General features: G+C 40.8%; 1 protein-coding gene across 1 annotated transcript in view; it reads left to right on the top strand.

Moving 5' to 3' along the window:
• LOC144502308 (uncharacterized) overlaps positions 1-25434 on the top strand; it is a 164861-nt gene that overhangs the window by 72286 nt on the left and 67141 nt on the right. Inside the window, exons 13-15 of the mRNA XM_078226119.1 lie at positions 669-730; positions 2686-2812; positions 9191-9324. Of these exons, the coding sequence (XP_078082245.1) occupies positions 669-730; positions 2686-2812; positions 9191-9324 (323 nt within the window). The remainder of the gene's footprint in view (positions 1-668; positions 731-2685; positions 2813-9190; positions 9325-25434) is intronic.

Genomic DNA, 25434 nt, shown 5'->3' with positions numbered 1-25434 from the left:
AATTTTTAAGTGTGCAAACTTGTTGATATATGGTGGTAGTTAAAACCCCAGTAGAATAAGTTTACCTGTATGTAAGGCTTGAGGTTTTCATGGAACAGTGAAATGAACCAGGGAGTGAGAAATGAAAACCCCACGCAAAACCACTGTTTAAAATCCCAGACATTCATGTTATCAAAACAGTATTTTGCACATTCAATCCCAATAATTTTTATAAATGAATAGAATTGTAGATTGTTGGAGGGGAAGGGGAAGTCTCCAAAATACTCCCACATCCCAGAATCTTCTGCAAGAAAAGCACAGTAAGCCAGTAACCAGCTCATGAGTTATTTTGTTGAATGAAGGAAAATGATGTTTCGCCATATCTGGGAAGTTTGTTTGTGCCATCTGATACATTTTTCAACTTCTTCATTGCCCTGGCACCAAAAACTCTCCATTTTAGAATACAGAAAATGTGAATTTTCCAAGGGACATAAAAATATTTGAAGTTTTCCCTGTCTTATTTTTAGGACAGTAAGAGTTTTAACAACACCAGGTTAAAGTCCAACAGGTTTATTTGGTAGCAAATGCCATGAGCTTTCGGAGCGCTGCTCCTTCGTCAGATGGAGTGGATATCTGCTCTCAAACAGGGCATACATTTTTAGGATATTAAGATTATTTTCTTATTTCAGGTCTCGAGTTCCAGAAAGTCAGTTTTACATACCCGACCAGGCAAGCGTCTCAGGTTTTGAAGGTCAGTATTTTTGGATAAACTTACAATATCAGTATAGCCATTCCTGGTACTAACACAATTGGTTTGGGTGGGTTGGGAGGCTTCCTTTCTACACCCAAGGACAAGTGGGAAGGGAAGGTAACCTAACCTGTCCATTTCCCTACTTAAGGCAGCTTGTTGTTATATAGGGTGGACAGGGATGGAGGGGGTGGCACAGTGGTTAGCACTGCTTCCTCACAGCTTCAGGGACCTGAGTTCGATTCCCGGCTTGGGTTACTGTCTGGAGTTTGCACGTTCCTCAGTGTCTGCGTGGGTTTCCTCCGGGTGCATCGGTTTCCTCCCACAGTCCAAAAGATGTGCGGGTTACGTGCATTGGCCATGCTAAATTGCCTCTTAGTGTCCCGGGATGCGTAGATTAGAGGGATTAGTGGGGTAAATATGTGGGTTATGTGGATAAGGTCTAAGTGGAATTGTTGTCGGTGCAGACTCAATGAGCTGAATGGCCTCCTTCTGCACTGTAGGGTTTCTATGGTTTCTTTCGATGACAGAAAGGGTATGCCAACCTTCTTTGGTGTAATTAACTCTTTGAAGGAGGGTACATGTCTCTGTTTTATTTCACTTAAAATTTAACGTATTGGGGCTGGGAATCCCAACAGGCAAAAGAAGGCAAGAAGGTTAAATGCCTTTATTGCATTTATGGGCCACCAGGATCACAAGTGCTACCATACTCCACAAAGCTTGCCTCTGCACAATGGGACTCCTGCAATTGGCTGGCTCCTAAACCAGCCTTTTCTCCACAGCCCCCATGATGTGGGATTCACCGGCACACCTCCACCCCACAATCCAAATGATGCATGAATCACCCCAGCCCCTTGTGATGTCAAATTTACCTGACATCTGCTTTCCAGTCAGTTGATCTCATTGAGCAGTGGGAAACTATTTGAAAAAAAATAATGACGTCCTGCCATTAAATTTTGTGTTCCTAGGGATAAGACATCCCATCTGAAAACCTTGCTCTTTTCCCCCCACAATCCCTCTGCATCCATCCACTGAGGTTTCTGTTCCTGCTTTAAATCCGTATTGTGTTTGCGCTGCATAGGAAAATTTTGTATATGTGCTAGTATTAGCTGGCACATACAAATGCCATGCTTCAGAATTTTTGCTCTGTCAAGAAGCAGTAAAATGCTGGAGACATCTCTGTTAACTGATGGCTGGAAGAGAGATGAGGTAGTCAATGTATCTCATTTTTGACAGCTCATGGCTGAGAGTGACTGTAGTTTTGAGGGGAACATTAGAGTGCAAAGAGTGAAATAATCTCCCATTTTAGATCCAATCTTTTCTAGAGTTGTCCCTGGGATATCGATTGACTCTGGCAAGCCAGTATTTATTGTGTTATCCCTAGTTGCCCCAAGGTAATGAGAGTCAACCATGTTGTGTAGTACACAAGCCATGTCTCGGTCAGTCTTGGCAGAATCCCCGCCCTGAAAGACACGAGTGAATCAGTTGGATTTTGATAATGAAGTGCCACTTTTCATGGTAATTTCCTGAAGCCAACAAATTCAGATTAACTGAAATCAATTTCAAAATTTGCTGTTGTTTGATTTGAATTCCTATCTCTTTTTCTGATGCTAGACGAAACTTCCAGTCGTTGACTAACAGATGCTTCAGTTCTCTGATGCATGGCAGATCCTATGCCAAGCAAGTGAAGCACACCCACATCCCCCAAAATAACAAAACCTTTGAGTGAATTAACAAGTGTGCTCCAGTAAAGGACACGTAATGAAGTGATTTTCTGTCCCATCATCTTCTGTTAGCTATGTAGCCATGTAAGTAGTATGTTGGAAGGTTATACTGACGAGTGCCTGTTATACTTAAGTGAACACCTGATGAGTCTTTTGTCATGCTTTTTGCAGGTGACTAAGAATTTGACTTCCGTCATTCTGTCTCAGTGATCATCAGAAACTTTCTGTTTGCAGGAGATGACATTTGCAGTTGAACCGGGAAACATGGTCGCACTGGTTGGTCCATCAGGTGGAGGAAAATCAACTATAGTTAACCTAATAGAGAGATTCTATGATCCAGATTCTGGAAGAATATTACTTGGTATGAATTTTTTTTAAATGATATTGTTCATTAGGAAAAAATGAAAATTATTCAAGAATATGCAATTTTGTCATAAATCTTCTAAAATCAGCCACTTGAATCTAAATGTATTTTTTTGTTGATACGAGGCATGTAAAATACTGATGGAATACTGATGTTCTCCATGATTGATCATTGTTGGCAAGGATCTACAGGTTTAAATAGTGCAGTTACCCAGCAGAATCTTTCGAGCTTTCCGGTTCTTGTGCATAAAAAAAATTGATTACCACCCAGCATTTCCTGCAGCAATGAAATCCGCCAAATTCGAGCATTGTGCACCCAGATCAGCTAGTTGCTAATTCACAGCAAAATTTGATTGTTTGGAATATGCTGCAGTGAGCATCAAGGTGAATAAAAAGTGGCATGGCCACAGAGTTGCTTCTTTAGGAAGATGAAGCCAGTGTTACCTAGGGGCCTGTACCTATTTTAGAGTTTGGAGGGAGGGGGGGGGGGGGGGGTGTCCCCCTGCTATTATGAAACAAAGCTGCTGCTTATTCAATTTGTGATCCATTATGAAATGCACTAGCAGACAAATACTAACTTGGTTCCCTTGTGAATGTCATGCAACTCAAGTGAAGTTCATTCGCTGCAGTGGACTGTAAAAATAACCGATAAATTATCTTAAAATCAATCCCTAACAAGCAGTACAAGGTAAACGGCAAATATATTTACAGCTTCCGATATAGATAACTCTGCGTACTTACAAATATTAATATAATTTACAACAGTTCATCAGTTTACTTCTAACGTTATCACTGGATTAATAATCCCAAGATTTCAATATTTGCAAACAAGATTCCCATTGTTATACTAAACCAAAGACATTATGCAACAAAGTAACAGAGGTCATCGCAGTGGGAACAATTCCACAAGACTTATTACCACCAGTGATTTTAATGGTTGGAACTATTATAGTTAGCTATTCAACTGTTTTTCAATGAGGAAAGCAGTGCAGCAACACACAATTCTCAGGAAATTAGAATGGGAAAGTAATGACTGAAGTTTCCTGGGTCTTTTACACCCTAAATCTGGCCCCGTGATGTAGATACACCACTGCAATGCTGCAAATGCCCGGGAAATCTTGAGTCAATATGTACATAAGAGCAAAAATTATTGATTGACTTAGATTGCATAATAAACTTCAAAGGAACTTGATGGGCGGAATCTTATGGCCGTTCATGCCAGCAGGACTTGCTGGTCCTGCTGCAGCGGACGGAGATTTGGCTTGGTGCCAAATTCTCCATCCTCGCTGCAGCAGCAGAGGGGCGTGAACAGCTGGTAAGATCGTGCCCGATGTGTTCTTTCCAACAATCAGTTGTAAGGGGAGGTGATGCCCTAGTGGTATTATCACTAGATTATTAATTCAGAAACTCAGCTAATGTTCTACGGACCGGCTTCAAATCCTATCACAACTGGTGGAATTTGAATTCAATAAAAAAAAATCTGGAATTAAGAATCTACTGATGACCGAGAAACCATTGTCGATTGTCAGAAATACCCATCTGGTTCACTAATGTCCTTTAGGGAAGGATATCTGCCATTCCTAACCTGGTCTGGCCTACATGTGACTCCAGAGCCACAACAATGTGGTTGACTCTCAACTGCCCTTGGGCAACTAGGGATGGGCAATAAATGCTGGCCAGCCAGCAACACGCATATCCCACAAATGAATTTTTAAAAATTAAATTTTCATATACGAATTGGGTCTACCGTGATGTGAGGGTACCCTTTTTCAGAACTATACTTCATTTAGCCTTGTAACAGCCTTACGATTCTTGCATTATCGTGCAAAGTTGATGCATGATTGGACCAGCTCATTGTGTCTACCAGGCTAACGGGGAGGCTTTAATGCCAGCAGTAGATGCAGGCCTGTGAAGTAAATTAAAATTGCCTTTGTTTGTAAAATTCAGTACATGGTTTGGGCTGAAATATCCTTCTTTGTGCAGCACCTATTCAAGTATCATTTGGTTGGCATTATTTCATTGTCAAATACATAATGTCTTTCTCCAATTTCTCCCTTGCATCCCCTCACACATGATCTCACTTAAATTTATGGAACCAAGAGGAGTTGGGAATGTAAAGCTAACAAAATACTGACTAGGTTTTATTAAAAACATCTCTGTTTGCGGCTGTGTTGATTTTAAATGCTCTGTTCTCCAGAGCCCCTTCCGATGTTGTGTAACCTTGATTCCCCAGTCAGTCTAACAACATAACACCCAGAATTACTGCTCTACTTTACTTAATGTTCACTTCAGCCCTTTCATTGTGGCAGTGGATTTTCTGATTCATTGGAAGAAGTACAATTTCTTACATTCTGGTGGTGAGAATTAAAACAAGGTGCAGTACTCTGCCTTTACCAATTGTACTTTACAATTATGAGGTTCCTGTTAGTCACGTTTAAAATCTGATGTCTTGGCACCCATCAGCAGGGGCACATCTTTGATTTGATTTAACAAATATGTTTTTATTCTTGCATAATTCCAACCTTGCATTTGATGTGTGGCCGTCAAATAAAAAAAAAAGTGGGAAAACTAGTAAGAATTTTGCATTTTGGGCACTCTGCTTTGGCATAACTTGGCTTCCTCCAGTCGGCTGCAGCACAGTTTGGTTAGAGGCTGTGGATATGTGGTCACACATCTGGCTTTTTATTAAGGGTGTCACATCTTGGCTTTGGGTGAAAATTTGGGTCACTTTCTTTCAACCCGTTTTTGTGAATTAATACCAGCGATTCAGAGCATATTCTTCCTTTCATAATGGTGCAGCTATTTTTTTTACCTTTAATCATCAAATTAATTTTTGATAAATATATATTATAGGGAAGTGATCATTTAATAAGCCTCTTGCTCTTGCTTGTAAACCGAACAGGATCCTTAACTTTGTATTGGGTCTTATGCCAACATCAGCGAAAGTTCCACGTGCTCTTCAAATTGGGCAGAGCACTTGGAATACATATTTGGCTTTTGATGTGTTTCTTTTAACAGCTAGGCTGCTTTTGATTCGGTCTTCTATCAGCACGGAGCTGAAAATTATCTTTCAGCTTCCATGATCTAGTTATTATGGCAATCAAAATCACTCCATAGGTACACGTGTTTGTCCTTCTGCACAATCAATCCAAAATCAGTGTAATTAATGTAAAAAAAAGTCACTGGATTTTAAGATCATTTTTAATGGATACTTTAAAAAGAAAAGGGTTTACATAGTGAGCATTGGTCCTATAGACAGTGAGTCTGAGGAATTAATAATAGAAAATAAGGAGATTACTGATGCATTGAACAGGTATAGAGGATACAAGTAACATACAGAAATTACTGTAAATTAGGAAATGGAAGGGAGAGAGAAGCTCAAGAAAATTACAATCACTAGAGAAGAGGCAGATAAGTCCCTGGATCCTGATGGACTTCATCCTAGGGGCTTAAAAGAAGTGGCTAGTGAAATAATTGATGATTTGGTTTAATTTTCCAAAACTCCGCAGATTCAGGAAAGATTCCATTAGATTGCAAATGTAACTTTTTTATTCAAAAAGAGAGGGAGACAAAAGGAGGAAACTACAGACAGGTTAGCTTAACGTCTGCCATAAGGAAAATGTTAGAAGATATTATTAAAGATGTTCTAACAGGACACTTGGATAAATTCAAGGTAATGATCAACATGGTTTTGAGACAGGGAAATCATGTTGGGGTTTGTTGAAGAAGTAACATGTGCTGTGGATAAAGGGGAACCAATGGATGTAATTAATGTACTTAGATTTCCAGAAGGCATTTGGTAAGATTCCACATTAAAGGTTATTGTGGAAAATAAAACCTCATGGTGTACGGTTGGCATGGATTGAAGATTGTCTAGGTAACAGTAGGCATAAATACATCATTTTCCGGTTGGCAAAATGTAACAGGTGATTGCTACAGGGATCAGTGCCAGGGCATCCATTTTTTTACATTTATATAAATGACTTGGATGAAGGGACCTAAGGTATGTTTGCTACAGATGGTGATGCTACAAAGATAGGTAGGAAAGTAAGTTGTGAAGAGGACAAAATTAGGCAACAAAGGTTAAGTGAGTGGGACAAGATCTAGCAAATAGAATATGATGTGAAAAAATATGAAATTGGTCATTTTGGCAGGAAGAATAAACAGAAGCATATTATTCAAATGGTGAGAGATTGAGGAACTCTGCAGTGCAGAGAAATCTAGATGTCCTAGGGCGTGAATCTCAAAAAGTGAATATGCAGGTGCAGCACGTAATTAGGAAAGCAAAATAATGTTATTGTTTATTGCAAGGGGGATTGAATACAAAAGTAGGGAGGTTATGCTTCAGTTGTACAGGGCATTGGTGAGACTATGGCTGGAATTCTCTGGCCATTCACACCCCGTCGTTGCTGCAAGTAAGGACGGAGAATCTAGCACTCAGCCAAATCTCTGTTTGCTGCATCAGGACTGGAGAAATCCGGCCCACATCTTAAGTACTGTGTACAGTATTGGCCTCCTTATTTGAGAAAAAATGTAACTATGTTGGAAGCAGTTCAGAGAAAGTTTACTAGACTAATACCTGCAAGGGGCAGGTTGTTTCATGAGGAAAGCTTGGACAGGCTAAGCTTGTAGCAGCTGGAGTTTGGAAGAGAGACGACTTGATTGAAACATACAAGATCCTGAGGGGCCTTGACAGGGTGGATGTGGAAAGGATGTTTCCTCTTGTCGGAGAATCTGGAACTAGGGAATACTGTTTAAAAATAAAGGCTCGCCCATATAAGATAGAGATGAGGAGAAATCTTTTGAGGGTCGTGAACTTTTGGAACTCTCTTCTACAAAACAAGTCTTTTGAATATTTTTAAGGCAGTGCTAGATAGGTTCTTGCTAAGCAAGGGGGTGGAAGATTATTGAGGGTAGGTGGGAATGTGAAGTTGAGGTTTCTATCAGATATTGAATGGTAGAGCAGGCTCGACAGGCCGAGTGGCCTACACCTGCTCCTAATTCATATGTTTGTGTCGTTCATGGCAGATTTTCTGGCCCAGAGCTTTGTGGTGTCAGGCCTTTGAAAATGGCTGGCTTGACCTAATTCCAGGATTTCTGCCCCATTCCCAGCACCGTTTTGTCAGCATAGGATAAGGAACCCTGCACTCCCAACTCAGGCAATTCTATTGTGGATGTAGGTATCTCATCCCCCCCCCCCCCACCTCGAACCAAACCAAGTATTGATACCTCACGCTCCCCATGCCCTCGCAATTTTTGTGGAATCCAGCCGGCCTCTTGGGGATTCATTCTCGGTCCCTCAGAGAAGTCATGAGCTGTAAACCAAATTCGGGAGTCGTTTGAAAGTTAAGTGTAAAAGCTCCTCACAGCCCCCCCATGCCCACTCACCCACTATGCAGAATGTACAGAACCAATGAGCAATATAATAACAGTGGCAAATTTTGAATTATGCATGAAAAATAGTACCCATCTAGAAATCCATTTTGAAAAAATCTGCTGCTTTAAATTTTTTCACACAGTTATTGTTAGTCTCAATGACAGAAGCTTTACCATATATTGTACCTTTTAATCTTGTCCAACTAAACAGACAGGCATTGAAAAGACATAGCTTATCATAACCTCACAAAAATGTGAGGTTATGATAAGCTATGTTTTGCCGAACTGATGATATTGAGGCTTGCAGCTCGGCCAACCATTTATAATGGCAACTTGTTCACCATAAGCCGATGGCTAGATATGTGTTTTTCCAGATCCTGCAAATTTCTTATTCCTGATTGTTGATTAAGTAACCATGTGCCAATATCAAATGAGAACATTAGTACGCTCAGTTACAATATCTTTAATGATCAAATTGCACTAATATTGACTGTTAGGCTCACAAATGTGAAGGTAAGGTTTTAAAGTTTATTTATTATTGTCACAAGCAGACTTGCGTTAACTTTGCAATGAAGTTACTGTGAAAATCCCCTAGTCGCCACAGTCCAGCGCCGCCTCAGGTACACTGAGGGAGAATTTAGCATGGCCAATACAGCTAACCAGCACATCTTTCGGACTATGGGAGGAAACTGGAGCACCCGGAGGAAACCCACGCAGACACAGGGAGAACATGCCGACTCCACACAGACAGTGACCCAAGCTGGGAATCAAACCGGGTCCCTGGCACTGTGAGGCAGCAGTGCTAACCACGGTGCCGCCCTTGTATATCTTGGGCAAGGTACTTGAATGCAACCAGCATGAATCAGCTTCTTCCGGAAAACATTAGGGGAATTTATTTTTTGCGGACCTCATGAGTTTGACATTCAATATTTCAACACAGTCATTTTGGTGCTTTAGGCTGTTGCTATTTTGAATAACTCTATTTTTATTGCTTGATTAGGAGGATGTGATCTACAAAGCTTGGATCCACAGTGGTTCCGGCAGAAGATTTCAATCGTCAGTCAGGAACCTATGTTGTTTGCAACGTCAATAAAAAATAATATCACATATGGAAGAGAGGCAAATATGGAGGAGGTAAGCTTTTACAAATTCTGCTGCAGCTCAGTTGTACAGTAAGGATTTCTACAATTAGAAGTATGCAGCAAAACATCAAGGGAATTTAAGATTGGGTATCTAAATTGCGGAAACTCTTGCAAATTCTATGTCACTGTTTTGTATTTCCAAGATAGAAAACTTCACAGTAAAAAGAACAAAGACTTGTGTTAGTATAGCATCTTTGACAGCCTCAGGACATCCCAAAGTGCCTGACAGCCCCTATTCATTGAAGATGAGCTGTCCTTAGCAGTATTTATTTATTTATGGGTACAATTAAGTCAAGGTCATTTACTTTTATTGCCTCAGACTTTGAACTTCCTAGATGTTGGCAACTATTCTGAATCAAAATGATGAACTAGAGGGAGAGGTGAGTGAAGCTTCAAACCAGAAGAGGGCTTTGCAACTGAAATTTTAGTTTTGATTCTTTTAACTGGGAAAACCTGCTGCTACGGGACTTCATTTATATCCGTCATAATTTCTAAGCTGGAGAGCAGGAACCGGGGGAAAGTGTTGACATTTCCATGAATTCCATTTTATGTTCGGACAATCATAAAGTATCACTGACAGCTACTATGACTTCTCCAAGACATAGACTATTCAACTGCGCTGCTAAGTTTAGTAAGGAAAGATTGGTAAAAATTAAATCAATATATTAAAGAAATATTAACTTTCAGCTTTTCCAGTTTTTAAACAAAGAGTTGCAAGGAAACATGACAGAAGTTGAGGCTGTTTTTTACACTAGGTAAAGAGAGAGAACTTTATTGTGGTCTTTAAGCTGAACACTGAAGTACGGCTTACCATGAAGTCAAGATGAGTATTGGGGTGAAAGTCGGAAATGGAAAGGTGAACAGACAAAACAGATATAACTTTGCGCAGTCAGTAGTGAAGGTTTGGAATAGACTGTGGAGACTGGTATTTGATCTGATAACATCAGTAATTTTGAGAAGTTGAACAAGCATTTGGTGAGAAAATCAATTCAGAGCTACAACTAGTGAAATGCGAGTACTGGCTTTGAACTCTTAAAGCACACCAGATGGGTCATAATGGTCTTCTTCTTGGTCCTGTAAATTCCTATGTTTCCAATGTTACGGCAAGGGCATGAATTTAAAAAATGAAAGTGGATAGTCCACTTAGACTATACGCTGGGGAAAATATTTTAATACAGCACTCAGCTTCATGTTAAAGCTGATTCACCATTTTATAATGCATAATTCATCATTTTATAATGCATAATTTCTAAGTGCTAGAAAGTATGCCATCCAATGTGATCTAAATACATAACACAGTTGTTGATTATGCAGGAACTATTGTAAGCACTTGTTTTTTGAACTCATTTTTGCCACAAGGAGTTTGCACTTACTGGGGTATTCCAAACATATAATGATGGACAGAAAAGGACCTACTTATCCATCCAGCCTATTCCACACAACTTCAGTGCACGATGCATCACAATTTATACATTCCCCCACCCCAACATAAAGCCATGTAATCTCCGAGAAAAGATGAAAAACAAGATAAAACCCAAGGGAATGTTGGGGAAGGAATGGGATGATTATTCCATGAAAGTTCCTAAGTGGTACCCTTGGGTGACCAAACTTGGTCCAGGAGGATAGTTTGGCCCATATTAATGTTATACTGTACCTAGCTTTTTGTTGCAAGGTTACAACCATGTGAGGAGGGGTAAAAATTGGCTCCCAGAATTTACCATTCCAGGTCTGGCTGTGACAGGGTTAGTTCTGAAATTAGCAAGGATGTGCTTCGCCAATATTGCAGGAGTCCCAGTATCTAAGATTACAAATAATTAACCAAACAGGTTTTGAGTTTAAATCGAAGAACGAGAAGATTTTATTGACCTGACTTCTGAAGTGAAAAAAAACTAGGCAATACTTTTTCATACATTGCACACATTCACCAGGCTTTACACACACTGGTACAGATAGTAGAATTAAAAGACAGACAAAGATTTTTTTTACCATTTATGTAGAAAATAAAAAATCAAAGAAATACACGGTTAATTGTCCTTTGCCTGGTCTTGATGCAGTGATTCCACTTAATGGCTGTTTTGTTCCAGTGTATAGCTGCACAGAGCAGATTTCCATGTTTAGTCCCTGTAAGATCATGGTTTGCAGTCAATTCCTCTTCCCTGGATGGTTACTCTTCAATACCTATGCTCAATACTTCCAAGAAAAAGACCCGACGCTTGTGGCCTTTCAGTAAGTCCTTCCAATCTTCCCTCTGACTTTAAGGACAGTTCTCAAAAAGCCTTGCTGGCTTTACATTCCAGAGGAATTTGATTAACTTGTCTGCTGTAGCCATTTTGTTGTGGAATAGGTGAAATTACAGTTCTTGATGTCTCACCTCCAACTTTTTAAGAGTAATAGTGTAAAAGTCAACAGGAGAAGGGGTCTTTCATGCTCAGCGGGGTTGGGGGTTGTGATGTAAGCTGTTTCTTTTCATCCCACTTTGGGGTGAAATGCAAGTTGTATACTCGGCTGACTGCAGTTTTCCATTGCCTTAATGCTATTGCAATTTATTAAAAATCCAGCCAGATAAAAGGTATTAAGAATTGTATTTTCTTTAAGTAAAACATATCCTCGTACAGTGAGGGGATTTTTTTTTTCTCCAGCCAAAAGCAGGTCTAGCCTTCACTTGAAGGAATTCAATGAATCAGCATTCATCACACGAGCCTGCCACTTGTTCAACAGGCCCACTGCTGTCTGGGGGAAAGAAGCACCTTCTGACACCCAACATTGTTCTGACCTGCCTGTAATAATTGCATTATGTCAGGTGAATATCTTATTTCCCCAACCACTTTTGCTAACTTACAGTTTGGAAATTAGCCCAATCGTTATACTGCAGCTTCCCTTTAAATCCTACTCCATGGCCAGCCACTGGGGCTATGACTGAATACAGCCACAGATTCTGCTGGTGAAGGTGGCAGTGTTTGTATGTTTTCTGAGCTCCTTGTGGGCGACTCTCCCATCCCGCTGTGCTGATTCTTGAGCGCAGCGGGCCGGGAGATTCAAGTGGCGCCTGATTAACGTGATCCACGCTGGGCACCCGGGCCTGAGTGCATCTCCCAATGCCGGATTTCCAGTGCTGTCAGCTCTGCAGAGGTGGGGAGGGGGGTGGGATTGTCGGTGGGATTGGGGGGGGTTGGGAGATCGAGGCTGCTGGGGGAGTGGGTCGAGGCTGGGCCCGGACATGTCCGGGAGACAAGCAATCAGGCCATGGGGGCTCGGTGGGCCGGCGATGTGGGGGCCGTAGGGCTAGCGAGCGATTGAGCTGGCCAGTAATTGGAGGCTGGTACACAGGGGCCATGTGCTGATCTTGGTGCTGACAGATCGGCCCAGGTGCAGTGGCCCGCTCAGTGCTATGATGCCATCCTCTCCATCGGGGATAGGCCCCTCCCCCAGCTTTTCAACGGAATTTACACAAGTGCACTGTGCAGTACACAGAGTGTGAAAGATTCTTTCTGAGACTCCTACTGAAAAAATCAACATGATTTACTCCAATTGTTACGTAAATTCGACCCTTAGAATCTTCTTGGGAGAATCGTGCCCGCCTCCTGCATTTTTTAAAAAACATTTTGGAGCCTGCCATAAGAAGTAAAGAAAGACGGAGGTGGCAGGCTCCTGACTGACTTATTAACTGCATAACCTCTCAGTCCAGACTCCTAATTGGGCGCTAAGACCCTCTTCACATTGCTAATTGGCCAACTTCCTGTTGGACACCGACTAATTGATTTGATTTATTGTTGTCACATGTATTAACATACAGTGAAAATGATTGTTTCTTGCATGCTATACAGAGCATACCGTTCATAGAGAAAGAAAAGAGAGGGTGCAGAATGTAGTATTACAATCATAGCTAGGGTGTATAGAAAGATCAACTTAATATAAGGTAGGTCCATTCAAGAGTCTGATGGCAGCAGGGAAGAAGCTGTTCTTGAGTCAGTTGGTTCGTGACCTCAGTTTTGTATCTTTTTCCCGATGGAAGAAGGTGGAAGAGAGAATGTCTGGGGTGCATGGGGTCCTTGATTATGCTGGCTGCTTTTCCGAGGCAGCGGGAAGTGTAGACAGAGTCAATGGATGCGAGGCTGGTTTGCGTGATGCGTGATGGACTGGGCTTTGTTCACGAACCTTTGTAGTTTCTTGTGGTCATTTAAGCTGAGATGGAGAGAAGTTTGGTGCGGGGGGGGGGGGGGGGGGGGGGGGGGGGGGGGGCAGGAGCGGGGGTGGAATGCAGCCCTGCTCATTAGTGCAAAAGATAAAGCTGAAGCAGCAATCTTCAGCCAGAAGTGACGAGTGGATGGTCCATCTCAGCCTCCTCCTGAGATCCTCAGCACCCCAGATGTCAGTCTTCAGCCAATTTGATTCACTCTTTATGATATCAAGAAGGCACTGGATACTGCAAAGACAATGGGCTGTGTCAACATTCCAGCAATAGTACTGAAGATTTGTTCTCCAGAATGAGCTGCACCCCTAACCAAGCTGTTTCCGTGCAGCTACAATACTGGCATCTGCCCAGCAATATAGAGAAATGTCCAGGTAGTTCCTGTCCGTACAAAGCAGGACAAATCCAACCTAGCCAAATACCGTCCCATCAGTCTACTTTGATCATCAGCAAAGTGATGGAAGTGGTCATCAACAGTGCTATCAAGTGGCACTTACTCAACAATAGCCTGCTCAGTAACGCTCAGTTTGGATTCCACTAAGGGCACTCAGCTTCTGACCTCATTAAAGCCTTAGTCCAAACATGGGAATAAAGAGCTGAACACCAGAGGTGATGCGAGAGTGACTGTTCTTGCCGTTACGGCAGCATTTGACCAAATGGACCATCAAGGAGCCCTCACAAAACTGGATTCAGTAAGAATCGGGGGGGGGGGGAATTTTCCAATGGTTAAAGTCATACTTAGCGTAAAGGAAGGTGGTTGTGCTTATTGGAGGTCAATCATCTTCGTCCCAGGACATCACTGCAGGAGCTCCTCAGGGTAGTGTCCCAGGCTCAACCATCTTCAGTTTCATCAGTATCCTCCCTTTATCATGTGGGGATGTTCTCTGACGACTGTACAATATTCAGCACCATTTGCAACTCCTCATATTGAAGTAGTCCCTGCCCATATGCAGCAAGACCTGGACAACCTTCAGGCTTGGGTGGATAAGTAACAAGTAACATTCGTGCCACACAAGTACCAGGCAATGACCATCTCCCTTTGACATTCAGTGTGCATTACCATCACTAAACTTCCCCACAGTCAACATCCGATTGACCAGAAACTGAACCATGTAAAGACTGTGGTGATAAGAGCAGGTCAGAGGCTGGGAATTCTGCAGAGAATAATTCACCTCATGATTCCCCCCTGTCCACCATCTTCAAGGCACAAGTCAGGAGTGTGATGAAATACTGTCCAGTTACCTGGATGAGTGCAACTCCAGCAATTCTGAAGAAGCTCAACACCATCCAGGGCAAAGCAGCCCGCTTGATTGGTACCACATGCACCACCTCCAACCAGTGATGACTTGATTTAACTTTATGACCCAAATTATTTTAATGTTAAGTAAGATTTTGTGAGTTTATTTGCTGTCCATATTGTATATAGTACATTTTCTCTTTTACTTTTAGTGCTAAAAGGGTTTAAACCTTAAGTGATTCAACGTCATCATATTTGTAATTTGTTGAATAGTGATTTTAGTTTGCAACCTTAAAGCTTTGCAAAGCCAACAATTGGCAAGTAGATTTTCTGAGTAGTTTCCTGTGGTAAACATATCGCACTATAACGTGGGCTGTGAGCTTACAGGTTTTCTGGTTTTTGCTTACTGAAGGTGAGAAGATATTAGCTGGAATGCTCCGATGCCCCCAGTGAGAATGGAGAATTTGACGCTCAGATAAATCTCCACTCATAGCAGCAGGACCGGAGAATTCCAGCCACGAACGAGGTTGGAGAACCCCAGCCATTTTAAAAAAACAAATCTACCCTGCTGTGTACTTCAGGATGCATGGCATCCTGACTTGGACGTGTAATGCTGTTCCTTCATTGCATGGGTCAAAATCCTAGAACTCCCTGCCTGACAGCACTGTGGATGTATCTATTCCACATGACTGCAACAGTTCAAGTTGAAGGCTCACTACTAACTTCTCAAAAGGAAATGGGCTATAAATAATTTTTCCAGTGAATCGCTGAGAATTCCATTTTTAATGAAAATATTTCGATGTTTCTTTTATTATGAATTTCTATTTCACGGCAATGAATTGTTTATGAATGTTTTTAAGATGTTATTGGAAGGATGGATGAAAGATGTGATTGTTATCTAAGTTAATATCATGGTTCACAGTGTTGGGGAATTTTCTTTGTGATGCTTGTATCATTCCAGCAAGATGAAAGAATGTAAAGGTTTCTTTTAGTAATCAATTGCTCATTGATTCGGATGAAGGAATGACCTGACAAGCACTGACATGGCCTGTCTTGAGTTGTGATGAAGCAGCACTGAAATACACAAATTATACAGATCTTCGTGACCTTCTGTTATCTTAAGATTTTTCTTTGAGTTTTACTTTACAATAGATCCCCAATAGTTAAAAGGGAACTTGTTCAAAATTTCTCATGATGGCTGTTCTTTTTAGGGATCAAACCACAATAATAACCACAATCTATTGAGTAGAATATTTTGAGCTAACAAAACTGAAAGAATGGTGAACAGGGCAGACTGACTAATGCCATGGGTTAATGGCCTATCCTGTCACCTCAAGGCTTTACTTCAAATATAGCCAGTGCATTTTTGTGATAAGCTATTCAATTTATGCCATTTGCATGCATTTGGGCAATGTCCGCTAGGCTCAGATGAACAAAATGCAACCTGCACTGTTGGGAAACCATTGTTAGAACTGAATATGGTTCACACATTATTCATATAATGGTAATGAATGAGCCTGAATTCTGCCAAGATCAGTCTTGTTCCTCCTGTGCGTATCTTGTAAATGTTTTCCTGTAACAATTAAGATTCTGTAATCTCTGCTAACATTCCCATTTCATCTTTGAAATTGGTTACTAATTGACTGAAGTATATGCTACCATTTATGACATTATTTTGTTTTCTAATTCCTTTCTGCTAGGACAATTGTTTCCAGACACTTTGTTTTAAAAATAATCTGATTAGAATCTGCAGATTTTAAGACGTAGAGAAAATTCCTTACATGTGTTTAATCCTAAATGTCAATTTGACATCTGGAAAGAATGGTACCATCCGCCTTTAAACTTGAGCTAATAATATGGACAGATGGTAACTAAAACTGATTAATTCTGACTTTAGTAAACCAAGATTTTTTTCTGTTGATGTCAATGTTATAGGTCTTGTTGTGTTGACTCTTAGCTGGTTTAACTGGTGTGTGTGCATGCCTAAGCACTCCAAACCAAAAAGACTTCATATTCTAACTAAACTTTGTAACTTCATTCTCCATCAAAAACTTTTTTAACAATACCTTACAAACTTGTTTGTCTTTATTGTTTCTTGTTTCATATCATATGAAACATCAAGTCCAAAAATGAATGTAGCCCAGTCCATCACGCAAACCAACCTCCCATTCATTGACACTGTCTCTGCTTCCTGCTGCCTCGGCAAAGCAGCCAGCATAATCAAGGACCCTACGCACCTCGGACATTCTCTCTTCCACCTCCTTCCGTCAGGAAAAAGTTAGAAAAGTCTGAGATCACGTACCAACCGACTCAAGAACAGCTTCTTCCCTGCTGACCTCAGACTTTTGAACGGACCTACCTCACATTAAGTTGATCTTTCTCTATACCCTAGCTGTGACTGTAACACTACATTCTGCACTCTCTTGTTTCCTTCTCTATGAATGGTATGCTTTGTCTGCAGAGCATGCAAGAAACAATACTCTTCACTGTATACTAATACATGTGAAAAAAATTTGGCCCGGGGGGTGGGGGGGACTTACCAGAATTTGGCAGAGTGTTGTTCCAGTGAGAAAAATGGAGTGATTCTCTTCGACTGCTCCAGTGTAATTTCTGACCAGATCTTGAGCCTGATTGATAAAACTTTTTATGACCACGAAAATAATGCCGCACCCGCAGTGGTCTCCCTCTGATTCGTCTGCCATGGCTCCACTTAATCGTGCCAATCACTGGGGAGCACCTGTTCCACAGTGACTGCAGGGGATGGCAGCCTGGAAGCCAGGACCATGTTTCTCAGAGGGAGCCCTGACCAGACTTCTTTATAGTGTGGAGCGGAAGCAGACTGCACCCTACCTCAACCTCAGCTGTGGATCCTGGGGAAGCACCTAGGCATAGTGGGAGGGTGAAGAAGATTAAGAGGTGGTTGGCACAAGTGAAAGTAGGCACTTGTGTAGAGAGGTCATCACCGTATATAGTAACAAATAATAAATCACTCCGTTGACTCAGAGTCTCCACTCTGTCATTTCATTCCATCAAGCTCAGCGAACCCACACACACACACACACACCCAGCGCTTCATTCCGGTGAAGTGTGACAATGGTTGTGCTATGTCTCTCCCACACTGAGGACAGGGTAAAGAAGCCCGGCTGCAGGCAAACTCAAGCCCCTCCCAACCCACAGCCACCCTTCTTGAGACCCCATTCATGGAAGGAACAAACACCCCCACCCCCACCCATCCATCCAGACGAGGGCAGTTCAGTTTTGCATCTCTTCACCTGAGCGGCAGAGGTGCTGATTTCCTGCCCATTTCGGGTGTAAGATGAAAGTGAAAATCTGGCCGCATACTTAGCGGGACCTGCAGTGTGAAATAAGCAGCCAGTGGAGCTTGCGCTCCTCACTGGGGAGGTAGTCCCACCCTTGGGTACGTCTGGCCAATTGGATTGGATTGGCCAGCAACTCCAGGAATCCCAGTAGTGTTGGGAATGTTTAGTGGGTGTTGCTGGGACTGCAAGCAGGAACAAGACGAAGGCCCACAGATTCTGGAGACAGGTAAGTTTTTTTTTATTCATTTGTGGGACTGTTGCTAGGGCTGTCCAGCATTTATTGCCCATCCCTAGGTGTCCTTAAACTGAGTGGCTCGCTGGGCCATTTCAGAGGGCGGTTGAGAGTCAACCGCATGTAAACCAGACCAGGTAAGGATGGCAGATTTCTTTACCTAAAGGACATTAGTGAATCCAATGGGTTTTTCTGACAATTGACAATGGTTTCATGGTCATCAGTAGCTTCTTAATTCCAGATATTTTTTATTGAATTCAAATTCCACCATCTGCCGTAGCGGGATTCAAACTCGGGTCCCCAGAACATTAGTTGAGTTTCTGGATTAATAGTCTACCAATAATACCACTAGGCCATCGCCTCCCCCTGCTGTTTGGGACAGGGAGGGTACCCATCTTTTCCTTCCCATCCTTTTTTAAAAAATTTTTTAAAGACTTCCTGCCTGACTGTCCATGCCAACTGTATTATGGCATGTGCAGCAGCATATTATCGGGGCCAGTTTGACTTGTTAACAAGCTAAACTGACCTTTATTTATTTAAATATGGCGGTTAGGCAGCTGATTTTGATTATTATGAGACTATTTTCATATTGATTCCCAGGATGTGGCTGTCACTAGCAAGGCTAGAATTTGTTGCCCTTCCATTGCTACCCTTAAGATCATCTTGAATCGCTGCAGTCCGTGCGGTGAAGGTGTTCCCATAATGATGTTAGGTAGGGAGTTGTATGCACACTTTCCAGTATAGTGAGTTCAAGGATCTGGCCATCCGGTAGCATTGAGTGACTGGAAGTTGTTCTGATGCATGGTAAACGTTCCGCTGGCTGCGAAGCAGTGTTGGTAGACGTTCATCACTTTCCTCATGAACTAGTGAGGGAGAACATAGAGCAGGGAAATCTTAAAAGAGAACGAAATTATTTTTCTTAAGATAAAAGTGTGGTAGGAAAATTAGGTTACTATTTAACACTGCAGTTTGCCATTCTCATGACATTTAGCTCACATTTTCAATGAGTCACGGCCTTCTCTTTCAACACCTTTTTGCAGTTGGATATTCTGTGAGCATTAGTCATGTTTTCAATTATATGCCTGTCAGGATTATGCACTTAAGAATAGTAAGTGTGAAGTATACTGCAATAGAAAAATTAAGATATAATAATGAGACCGTTTAAAGTGTGCCTTTTGAGCTTAGACTATAATTTCCAATAGCTAGTCACTAGTCAGTCAAGGCAATCAATTAGCTGTTCATACATGGTGGGTAAAACATTGTTTGCAAAACTATGTATTTTAGAAAACCTGCAGGCTTTTTTTTGAATTGGGCATTTAATTGGAATCAGCTGCATAAATTCAAACTGTTGTTATAAATGCAGGCAGTAGCTGTTTTAAATTAGAGTACATGCAGATAAGTAGGAAGAAAATCTCCTTGGATAATGGGTAAACCAAATGTAGATCACACAACGAAAAGGGCCTTTAGTGAAACCACAAAAGCTTGAACACATTTTATGTCGACGGATGTTAAAACATAATGTACAGAGTGATTACCCATCTACATTAAAGTGCCTCGCTAACTTTTGTACGTTCACCAGTGCCATCATGCAAAAGTGTGGGGATAATTATACATAACCCTCATCTTTTTCACTCTCTTGCTTACGGAAGGTATGTCTCTTCATGGCTTAGTCACTCAACATGTTTTTGTGCTTCCTTTGAATGCAGAAATCGCTTCCTGTTGTACTAAAACAGAACTTGCATTTTAAGGACAAACAGATCAAACATTTGAAATGTGGGCACGGATGCTGTTGGGTTTTGTTTTTGACATGTATTGTAGGGCAAAAGGTATATTGCATATTTTGTACCTGGATGGCTGTTCCTAATGTACTGGAAGTACTGTGGAAAGGTTAGCAATTCATGTGCCATTAAAATTTTTTACCAAAAGGTTTAGAGGCAAAGTACACAAATCTTCTGTCATTGTGCCAAGCTGCTGCCTCTTGGTATTGCTTGTAGTGCAGACTTTTATCTGTAAATTAAATGTTCATCGTACAAGCCAGTTTAAGCAGGTGCCATTTAAAAGTGTATTTTCAACACTGATAATTTGTAAGAACAAATACAATCTTGTACTGGGCAGATTTCTGATGAAATGACTGCTCACACTGTTCTGAGCATTGCAATAAAATGATGCAAATTGAGAAAAGGAGACAAATCGAAAGAGGCTCCCATTAGCAAGAGAGATTATGAGAAACTGATTAGGAAAGGAGGAGAAATTGAAAGACCGTCCAAAATATTCTGCAAAAATGTGTATTTTAAGGATGCTTAATAGAGCGTTGACTCAGTGGAAGCCGTATTTGTAAGCTCTCTATAGCTTAGACCTTGCACCAGTTGTTTCTCCAACAAGTACTGCTTAATGACTAGCTTATGCTTCATTTCCATATTGTCTGTCTTTCGATTCCATTATATATACCTGGTTCTAAATTTCTCGTGCTTATGGGGTATTAATGCTGCTTAACACTGAGATACTGTCAACAGCTGTATTATTAGTATAGATTCTGTGACTGTCCAGTTTCCCCTATATGCAGCTGTAGTTTTGCCAGACAATGCACCTTGTGTTTCACAGAATGACTTTCTAATAAGTTTAAGGACCTTGTTAGAGAGATTGTCCCTCGATGTAGCCTGTGGTAATGCTGCAATGCTTCAGTGTCACTTGCCTGTCAACAAATTGGCAGGATATGAATGACAAACTGGTTGCTGGTACATTGAAGTTCATAAGCCTGTTGTCTTTCCTTTCCAAAGTAAAGTTATTTGCCATCTGCCAACATTTTATTCTGGCGTTTGAGCAAACAATGCAATAAAGTTGGATTCCTTGAGGATTTTACATTTAAACTAGTATTCTTAACTGAAACTTCTCTTTTAATTTTGCATGATTACTGATGGAAACAACTACAGATCCATTGTTGCTTGCTATTAAGTATGCAAGTTGATGTAGTTTCATTGTATTTTGCTATGCGCAATGTGGGATGAGCTAAAATTTTCATTTTGTTTGCATTTACATCGCAGCTGATGGGCCAGTGCTGCGTGTGATGTCATCTAAATGTCCTCAGCACTGCCGCAAGTTTCAATGTTGCTGTATGTTTGACTGCTTGATGTTTGACTTCAGTAAGGTTTTGCATCCAGGATTCTGTAGTACAAATCCAAGATGGAAGATAAATATGACGAGTGTAAGATAATAGATTTTGTTTTTGTCTGTAGGTTACTAATGACTGATAATTCACAGTTTGTGAAAATATGCAAGTATGGGTGTCAAATCCATGGAGTGCACTAGTGCATGATAAATTCCTTATAAACAAAATAATTTGAAACATAAATGAATCATAGAATCCCGACAGTGCAGAAGGAGACCATTCAGCCCATTGAGCCTGCACTGACAATCCCACCAAGGTCCTATCCCTGTAACCCCACATAATTACCCTGCTAGTCCCCTCTAAATGTCAATTTAGCAATCAACCTAACCCGTACATCTTTGGAGTGAACAGGATAAAAATGTAGAAATCAATTTTGCTTCTAGTAAAACTGATTCAGTGAAATTCTAATTTTAATACAGTTGTCCCTCTTTAATGTATTAACTGCAAAAGGTTGTGAATGTAGCCCAATCCATCACGCAAACCAGCCTCCCATCCATTGGCTCTGTCTACACTTCCTGCTGCCTCGGCAAAGCAGCCAGCATAATTAAGGACCCCACACACACCCCAGACGTTCTCTCTTCCACCTCCTTCCGTCAGGAAAAAGATACAAAGTCTGAGGTCATGTACCAACCGATTCAAGAACAGCTTCTTCCCTGCTGCCGTCAGACTTTTGAATGGACTTACCTCGCATTAAGTTGATTGTTCTCTACACCGTAGCTATGACTGTAACACTACATTCTGCACTCTCTCCTTTCCTTCTCTATGAACAGTATGCTCTGTCTGAATAGCACGCAATAAACAATACTTTTCACTGTGTATATTAATACATGGGACAACAATAAATCAAATCAAATGAACTATTTTAGGAAAATATTGATTTAAGTAATTTGCCTTGAAAATATTCCTTTACAAAAAGTGTTTGTTCAAAAACAAAGGCTGAAGAGTAGGAATGTTTGTTTGCAATTTATAGCAAGTTTCTACAGTTGTCCTGTATATGTTAACTAATGTCCTTGTGCAACTTTCATAGAAATTACCACTGTGATGTGCAGTGATGGTGGAAACATTAGATCAGCTCAGCTCCGCAACAGACCAAGAACCAAATAAGTAAAGGAGTAAAAACACCAAGTTGCACTTGTTTGAAAATGTTATCTTTACTAATATAAATCAGAAAGCGAATGTTAAAATAATGTTTGTGAATTGGAGATAGATATTTGTGTGAGGACCTGTATTTCAAAAAAACAAGCTACATATAAAATTTCATCAACTTGCACGTGAAGGTAATCTATAGGCTATATATAAGGTTGTTCCACACCTTTGAAGCCTCTTGCTTCACAAGAGAAACCAAATGTGCAAGTTCCTACACTGCATAGAGCACCATCTGTTTTTAACGAATTGCACTAATATTTAAACCTGTGCACATTGTTTTTGCGGTGCTTATAGCCAACATTTTAAATGTATGGTCCTTGATAGGTTTTAAACCAGCCACATAGAGGCTGAACATGGTTCAAGGGCAGGAAGAGTTTAAAAGGTAAATAAAATGGTTTTGCCTCCTGTACAGTTCATCATTAAATGCTACAGCATGGTATCTCTGTTCATTCAGTAAGGTGAGTAATGGCAGTGCTGTGATTTCGACATGTTTAAATAATGTGTTTGCCAGATTGTGGCCATCTCCTGATTTCAGCACCCGACATTGAAATCCAGCCCCTGTTCTCTGCTAAATTTCCTGACCTGAATTGATGGGATGGGAAACAGCAGCATTTTTCTAAGAACTAGGAGTTCTGTTCTCTAACTTGCTGTCCAACAACTTTGTGTACTTTTTCTAAAAAAGGGAATCAGCCAAGTGTATGACCCTTTGCTGTGCTCGAGTACTTAAGCTTTAAGAAAAAACAGCAAGGTAGTGTTTCTGTAGCCCTTGTATAGTATGACAACTCATGAACCCAAGCCCATAGATCATGGGCACAATTTTATGAACAAAGCCAAAGTTTATGAACGCTCAGTTTAACATAAGGTTACTGCTGGAGTTTAATGGACTGAAATTACATAATAGTCTCTTGCTGTATTTCCATTTAGAGCTGGGTTTATTTGCTGACCTGCATGGAATCCCACATTGGCACCATCTTAATTTTAAAACATTTTCATCCTTGTTTTCAAATCCCTTCATGGCTTGCCCCTCGCTATCTCAGTAACGTCCTCAAGTCCTCCAACCCAGACACCTAATTCTGGCATCTTGTGCATCCCTGAATTCAATTGTTCCAGCATTGTCTTTAGCTGCTTTGGCCTTGAACTCTGGAGTAACCTCTCTCTGACTTCTTTGACTCTCTCTACTTTCACAGTAACTTCATTGCAATGTTAATGTAAGCCTAGTTGTGACACTAATAAACAAAACTGAACTCTACTTCTCTTGCTTCCTATAAAATGCTCCTTAAAACCTATCTCTCTGGCCAAGGTTTTCAACATCTGTCCTTTTATCTCCTTAAGTGGCATGTGGTCATATTTTGCTTGATAATGCTGCTGACAAGCTCCTTGGGTGCTATTATAAATGCAAGTTAAGAACATAAGAAAGATGAGTAGGCAAAACACCCATCAAGCCTACTCAGCCATACAAATGGATCATGGTTGAACTTTGACAGCAGCTCCACTTTCTGGCCCTATCCATGATCACGAGATCCCCTTAGTGACCAAAAATCTATTGATCTTGGCCTTGAACGTGTCCATTGACAAGTGGCCACAGCAATCTGGGCCAGAGAATGTCAAAGATTTACAACACTCTGAATGAAGAAATTTCTCCTCATCTCGTTCCTAAGTGGCCTATCCCGGGGGTCTGCAACCTGCAACTCTCAAGCCCCCTCATGTGGTTCTTTAATATCTCATTTGTGGCTCCCACCTTTTCCAAATGGATCATATTAACTTGAAAATAGCCAAAAATACATTTAGTCAGGGAAAATAAGAGCCGTGTTTTTATTGTGAAGATAAAAAGCTAATCATTATACGGTACTTCATGGTACCAAATGATTTATTTCAACAAAAAATACCACTGTGCTCTAAATAAACCTGTTCAAGTGGTACAGCTACACCACGGTAATAGATACTGCCTTTGATTCGAGGAGCAGGTTTATGGAGGCGACCATTTATGTTTTGAATATAGTTGAGACAATAAATTATTCTGTGCTATTAGGAGCTTTATTAATCATGACAATCAGTAGCTGCGGATGTTGTCCTAATTCTACGCATCTTAAGTTTGTTTTAAACATCACTTTAAGCAAATTATAGTAAATGGCCAATTCAGTTGGGTCGATTTTAATTTTTAATCAATACATAAATTCAATACTTCTATTTTATTTATTATATATTAAAAGTTTGCATTCTACCAGAGGTACTTGACATTTGGCAAATATTTGATTAAGCAATGCCAAATTTTCACCTTGCCGCTCCCAATAGTTCTAGAATCTCCAGCTGGAGGAAACCATTTCTTAACATTTACTCTGTCAGAATTTCATATGTTTCAATTAGATTACCTCTCATTCTTCTAAAATTCAGAGAACACAGGCCATTTTGCATGCCCTCTCCTCATAGGACAGCCCTTTCATCCCAGAAATCCATCTAGTGAATGCTTTTTGCAATCATCCAAGCAAATATATTTGTATATTCTTTCTTCCAACACCAGGTTAAAGTCCAACAGGTTTATTTGGTAACACAAGCCACAAGCTATACTATATAATAGTGTCTATATATGCCCTGTTTGTGAACACAACTCCCACTCACCTGATGAAGGGGCAGTGCTCCGTAAGCTTGTGGCTTGTGCTACCAAATAAACCTGTTGGACTTTAACCTGGTGTTGTGAGACTTCTTACTGTGCTTACCCCAGTCCAACGCAGGCATCTCCACGTCATATTCTTTCTTCATCAAGGAAACCAAAATCCAAGTACTGAAGGTATGGCCCCACCAAACCTTATATAAT

This window comes from Mustelus asterias, chromosome 13 (genome assembly GCF_964213995.1).
Source record: "Mustelus asterias chromosome 13, sMusAst1.hap1.1, whole genome shotgun sequence".
Taxonomy (NCBI): Eukaryota; Metazoa; Chordata; class Chondrichthyes; order Carcharhiniformes; family Triakidae; genus Mustelus; species Mustelus asterias.
Note: the sequence above shows the minus strand (reverse complement) of the source record. Positions and strands in the feature narration are given on the sequence as shown.